The sequence below is a fragment of the Cebus imitator genome, unplaced genomic scaffold (assembly GCF_001604975.1).
Source record: "Cebus imitator isolate Cc_AM_T3 unplaced genomic scaffold, Cebus_imitator-1.0 Scaffold29, whole genome shotgun sequence".
Taxonomy (NCBI): domain Eukaryota; kingdom Metazoa; phylum Chordata; class Mammalia; order Primates; family Cebidae; genus Cebus; species Cebus imitator.
In genome coordinates, this window is record NW_016107344.1 from 8172438 (window position 1) to 8179298 (window position 6861).

A 6861-nucleotide genomic window follows, 5' to 3' on the forward strand; every position below is an offset into this window, starting at 1 on the left:
CCACCTCAGCCTCTCAAAGTGCCGGGATTACCATGAGCCACCATGCCTGGGCCACTTATTTTACTGTTACTTGCTACACTGGATAAGTTCTTTTGACCTTGGATCTTTCAACCTGCTAAGTTACTTAGGAAAACAAAGTGGCCATTTCTACTATACTTTCATTTAGGTTTTACAATGAGCAGGTATGTACTAATGAAAGATCGAGCAGTTTGTATTGAGTCATTCCATCAGTCTGATCTTGTGATTTTTAATTGAATCATATTAAAATTAATCTCTTAGTCTTACTAAAAATAAATAATGGATTGATGGCAACTTAATCCTCAAAGTTGGAATGTATGGCATCTTGCGTTTTTAGGACTGAATTTGTCTAGAATATACTTCTAATTACAGATTAGGATTTAGATAAACCTTTGATTCGGTTGGATGGTTGAATACAGAAAGGCAGCACTGGTTGCCATTCATAATTATTTTAAGGATCAACTATGTTGTGAGCTTTTGCAGCCATCTCCAAGTCCTAACTAAGGACTTTGTTTAATTTCAGTTTCTTCTTAGTGAAAGTAAAGACCTTTGATAACTCCAAAAGATTTCTACTTTTACATGGGCTTAGTGTATCACACTGATGAGTGTTAATGGTGAAAGTTTTATACCTTTATTACTCTGTTGTGATTTTTCTAGTATTAGGTAATTCCAACCCAGGGAAGGATTTTGATATTTTAAAAGAGACACAGGCCGGCTCCATGGCTCATGCCTGTAATCCCAGCACTTTGGGAGGCCAAGGTGGGCCGATCACTTGAGGTCAAGAGTTTGAGACCAGCCTGGGCAACCCAGTAAAACCCAGTCTCTACTTAAAAAAAAAAAAAAAAAAAATACAAAAATTAGCTGGGCATGGTGGCAGGTGCCTGTAATCCCAGCTGTCAGGAGGCTGAGGCAGGAGAATTGCTTGAATCTAGGAGGTGGAGGTTGCAGTGAGCTGAGATTGCGCCACTGCACTCCAGCCTGGGTGACAGAATGAGACTGTCTTGAAAAAAATGAGAGAGAGAGACATACAATTAGGTCAGTTGATATAATGTGATATGATTACCCTTTGCCATTTAATTTCACGGTAAAGTCAGATTTTAAAATATAAGCTTTAAAATATTTTAATATTATAATCATTCATATTATTTCTTACATTGATTAGCATTTTGATGAACTATTTTAGTTTGCCTTTACTCATAAGCTCACTTTCTTTTGTTAAGACTCCAGGGAAATTTAGATGGTCTATTGATCAACTAGCTGTAATTAATCCTGTAGAAATAGACCCAGAAGATATTCATCGTCAAGCTTTATACTTAAGTCATTCTCGGTAAGTTTTCCTTTCTTGCACCTAAGTATAATAACACTCTCAAATGAAGAGAGGTAGGAAATTCTAAATGTTGAGTCTTTTTCTACGTAAAGATATCAGGTAGAAAAAATTTTGATGCAGATTTTTACTATCTAAATGAATTGGTTCAAATAAATACATTCAGAAGGATTTTCTTGCCAACAGTTCCAGATCTGGGTAGATACCTTTTTCTTTAACAGATAACCTATTCCCCCTGCTATTCAGGGGATAGCTCTGCACCCCTAGCACTCAGTAAAGGGAAGAGCATTTTGAAATTTGCACTTTGCTACATCGTTGTGACTTCTACCACGGACTTGTAGTCTGTCTTTTTGATGGTTTAGGGTGAAGAAAAATGCTGTTTCATTGTTGTCTGTTTGGGGATGCCTAAAATCCCCTTAAAGAGTTAAGTACACATTGAGTGGAAGGGTATCCATTAGCAACAGAGAAGTTTTTACACGTCATCCAACTGTAACAATTCACTTGGACTGTGAATTACATTTTCTGCAATTCTACATATCACCCAGTGCAGTCTTATTTTTGATGTGTTGTTTAGGTTTCAAGGCACAAATGTACTGCAGATTTAGTTTTTTATTACAAAATGTAAAGGCATATTATTCTTTTTTAGTTTTAAGGACTCTTTTGTTGATATGTTTTATAGTCTGATTTTTTAATATTTGAAAAAAATCAAATACGTGGTATGACCAGATTTTAACTTGCTGTGCTAAGGTAGACATGTTGTTACTCCAAAACAAAGGATAATCCTTTTCCCTTTGACTTTAGAATTCAGTCACACAAAGTTGCATACATATTGAGATGTTCTGGTAAATACTTATTGGCTTTTCTCCTCCATCTTCTCTTTCCTTGGTAACATGATGATCATTCACTCATAAAATTAATGTCCATCCAGACATAGTGTTAATAGGAAGGGTCTAGAATGAGGATAAAGCATGAAAGGATTTTAACTTAAATTTAAGTAATACCTTTGAGGCCGGGCGTGGTGGCTCATCCCTGTAATTCCAGCACTTTGGGAGGCTGAGGCGTGCAGATCACTTGAGGTCATGAGTTCAAGACCAGCCTGGACAACATGGTGAAACCACATCTCTAATAAACATACAAAAAGATTAGCCAGGTATGGTGGTGCACACCTGTAATCGCAGCTACTTGGGAGGCTGAGGCAGGAGAATTACTTGAACCCAGAGGCAAAGGTTGCAGTGAGCTGAGGTGGTGCCATTGCACTGTAGCCTGGACAACAGAGCAAGACTCCTCCTCAAAAAAATAAAATAAATAAGTAAATAAATAATACCTTTGAAAGAGAAGGTGAGAATAATATCTAAAAGCAAAAAGCAAATGAGTCACAGCTAGTGATTAATTTTTTGTTTCACACAAACTTTATTATGCTTAATTATTTTGTCTGGTTTCTTCAATATATTGAATGATGGACAACTATTACATTTATCAGTCAAGAGATTTTTATTGAGTACTTTGGGGGACTGTAAGAAACACCAAAGAGGTACAGGATATTAAGAGTCAAGAGTCAAAAATAATTAGACCAAAGTTGTAACACAGTGCTTCCGTACTTAATGCTAAATGATATATTGTCTGCAAAGGTTTGTAAAGATAGTCTTGGTGTCTCTCAGTACGTAGATTTGTGATATAGAAGAGGGGAATAGAGTGGGAAAATAATCTAATTTAATTTGTTAATATAATTTAATGAATGGTTATGGCTTCCACCAAGAATAGTCAATATATTCTTTTTTTTTTTTTTTTTTTTTTTTTTTTTTTGAGATGGAGTCTCACTCTCTTGCCCAGGCTGGAGTGCAATGGCGAGATCTCGGCTCACCGCAACCTCCGCCTCCTGGGTTCGGGCAATTCTCCTGCCTCAGCCTCCTGACTAGCTGGGATTACAGGCACGCACTACCATGCCCAGCTAATTTTTTGTATTTTTGGTAGAGACGGGGTTTCACCATGTTGACCAGGATGGTCTTGATCTCTTGACCTCGTGATCCACCCGCCTCGGCGTCCCAAAGAGCTGGGATTACAGGCTTGAGCCACCGTGCCCGGCCGTCAATATATTCTTAACAGAGTATCTTGATTCATCCTTAGAAACAAGCAGTGTCTTTTAGTATCTCTTCTTACATCTTAGCTCTCTACTTCAATTCTTCCCATACTTTTCATGCTACCATCCACACAGAAAACGATAACTGGAAAGCATACTAGTGGAAGCAAGTGAGTCTTGACCACATAGGTGACCAGTCCTGAGGTCCCCTCTCCTTTGCCACCTTGCAAAGGCTGAATATTCAGACCACACCTGTACCTGTATGCATCATACTGGTGTTCAGTGATATGCTGGTCAGGATGCTCTCCCCTGTATGACTTCTTAGAATTGTCTTTGATCTGACTCTAGAATATTTGACCACACTGATTTTTACTGCTTCCAGCAATCACCTGACTATTGAGGTTCTTGAAGTCCCTCTGATGAAGTAGCAAAAAGTTTCTGAATGTAGTAATCCTAGTTCAGAGCTTACTTGCTATTTGCTAAACTTAGTATGTGCTGCCATTTTGACCTGGTTAATACCATGATAAGATGAACCAGAAGTGAGTTGCTATCCTGAAAATGGCCACTGTTCAAGCTGGGACATGGGGGTTGACACTGTAGTTTATTTTTTTAGACATCTCCCACTTGAAAAATCTACTTAATTTAATTTCTGAAATGTGTACATTCTCACATAAGCTTTATGAGCAAATCTATATGTGAAAACAATTCGCATCCTGGAAAACTATGCAGCCACAAAAAGAATGAGATCGTGTCCTTTCCGTGGACATGGATGGAGCTGGAGGCCATTATTCTTAGTAAACTAACACAGGAACAGAAAACCAAACACTTCATATTCTCACTTATAAGTGGGAGCTAAGTGATGAGAGCATGTGGACACATAGAGGGGAACACCACACACTGGGGCCTTTTGGAGGGTAGAGGATGGGAGGAGAGAGATCAGGAAAGATAACTGTTGGATACTAGGCTTAATACCTGGGTGATGAAATAATCTATATAACAACCCCCCATGATACAAGTTTACCTATGTAATAAACCTGCACTTGTACCCCTGAACTTAAAATAAAAGTTAAAGAAAAAATTCTGAGACAAAGTAATTTTAAATTGTAAAAAAAAAATTTACTGATGGAAAGCAAGCATTCTTTCCTATAATGGAATAAAAAAGTGATCCTACAAGGCTAACTGCTCAGTCCTTGGCAAGTATATGCTTTGTGCTTGTGACCTGACATTTTATATTAAATCTTGTAGCTGAGACATTTATGTTGCGGTAATTGCATATTCAAAGTGAAAAAAAATTTATTTGGACAAAATATATTCTGAATGTTTTATTTCAGATTTAATACTTTTGACTGTTCAGAACTGTAAGTGATAACTATCCTTCTATTTTACAGTAAAAGTTGATTCTAAAATTATTACCATGGTAAACTTGTTATAAATTAAGAGAAAAAACTTGGACGATTTTTAGATATATGTTGAATTAAATACTGCTTAATTTGTATTAAGGGACAAAATTTATCAAATTTATATTGTTAAAAGCAATTTAAAATTATATCAGTGTAAGTGTTTTGAAATAAAGTATCATTCCATTCAAACTTTGAATGGAAAAGAGGGAGGTAAGCCTAACAGCTAACTGCTGAATTTCAGAATACTGCTATTTACTAAATGTTATAAGATACCACCGGTATTTATTATAAAGTGAGCTTAACATTTGCCAGTTTTCAATGGACAGAGATTATCTCTTTGAAAGGTTATTATTTTAAATGTTCAATAAGCTTAAGTAATAGCATGGTTATTTTTCTTCTTTATCTTTGTATAGAATAGATAAAGATGTGGAAGACAAAAGACAAAAAGCCATTGAAGAGGTAACTTAAAACTGTTACTGATCATTAAACCAGTGCATGTGTGTCACTTCCTTTAGGAAGATTTTCTTCAAATCCTTCACTGTCCCATTTCCCCACCAAACCCTCCCCAGCCCCAACTACATAAAGCACCCTTCTGTGCTGTCCTAAGCCAATAATTTTCAGCTATCCCAGTGCCTTGCATAGTACTTGTATACTATTGTAATGGTCAGTTGAGTGTTTCTCTCCTCTAGACTCAATTGTTTTTTGGACAATACTGTACTTCATCTTTTCATTCTCAGGACCTACCACAATTTGTCTTCCTTGTGCCTTCAAAATATTGATGAGCACAAACTTTGTTTCAAGTTGAGTTTATGTAGAGGAAGTTGAATATTCTCAGGCCTTCAGAGTCTAGATTGGCATTGAGAATGACATTATCTTTTGTTGTTAATACTTTGGATTTTTAAGATATTCATGAAATAAAACCTCTTACTGTTAAATAGGAAAGGGATATCATAATTTAGCCTTTTTAAAAAAGAAAAGTAATTAAGTTTTTTGCTTTTTTTTTTTTTCTGTCTGTTGAACTGCCTCCCTTAGCATCTAAGTAAGGGTTTTTAAATTTTTATTGTTTTTTATTATTATTTTTTGAGATGGCGTTTCGCTCTTGTTGCCCAGACTGGAGTGCAATGGTGCTATCTTGGCTTACTGCAACTTTCACCTCCCGGGTTCAAGCGATTCTCCTGCCTCAGCCTCCTGAGCAGCTGGGATTACAGGCATGCGCCACCAAGCCCGGCTAATTTTGTATTTTTAGTGGAGATGGGGTTTCTCCATGTTGATCAGGCTGGTCTCAAACTTCCAGCCTCAGGTGATCCTCCCACCTCAGCCTCCCAAAGTGATGGGATTACAGGCGTGTGCCATGGCGCCCAGCCCAGCATCTAAGTAAGGGTTATTTACTTAGTTGTTTCCTCAGAAAGTCTCTATCTGATGGCAGCATTTCTGATTTTTCCTTTTCCACCTCTCTAACTCCCTCTACCCGCCTCTGTTCCCTAGCCATACTGGTTCTTCTGTATCCCAAAAGACTATATTTACTGCTGCCAAACATTACCTACTTCTTTATCTATCTAGTAACTGCATAGTTTTCATTCTGACTCAATCACTGGGTTCCTCCCCAGCTGAATACTCTCAGACTCTCCAAATTTCCAACATTTTAGAAAAATGCTTTCTTTTAAGAATCCTTAATTTTAAAGGGAAACCCAGCAGGTAAACTTAAGAACATAAAGAAAACCTGTTTCTTTTCAATATATGTTTTTGAAAATATGCTAAATTATGTACATAGTAAAAACAAAAAGAAAAAATATAAAAAAACCTTCTGTTTCCCCATCCTACTTTGTGAAAGTAATGACTATAACATTTCTTATGTATACCTTCAGATTAATTTTATGTGTTTAATAGCCTATGTCCTTAAAATATTTTTGACAGATAGGATTATCATTCTTATACTATTATCATTCTCATACTGCATCCTGCTTTTTTTGCCTAATGATTTTTCTTAGAAATTTTTTGATAACCAACATATACAGATTTTTTTTTTTTTTTTTTTTTTTTTT

The 6861-nt window shown here is 36.5% G+C and overlaps 1 protein-coding gene across 8 annotated transcripts in view; it reads left to right on the forward strand.

The window, feature by feature from the left end:
* Positions 1–6861, forward strand: part of BORA (BORA aurora kinase A activator) — a 31363-nt gene that overhangs the window by 2249 nt on the left and 22253 nt on the right. For 4 of the 8 annotated variants that reach the window (XM_017523623.2, XM_017523625.2, XM_017523622.2 and 1 more), the window contains one exon: positions 5233–5278. The exons of 1 other annotated variant lie outside the window; for it this stretch is intronic. In XM_017523623.2, the coding sequence (XP_017379112.1) occupies positions 5233–5278 (46 nt within the window). Of the gene's footprint in view, positions 1–1238; positions 1346–5232; positions 5279–6861 lie in introns of all 8 variants that reach the window. 3 more of the 8 variants (XM_017523620.2, XM_017523621.2, XM_037736790.1) reach the window with 1 other exon arrangement.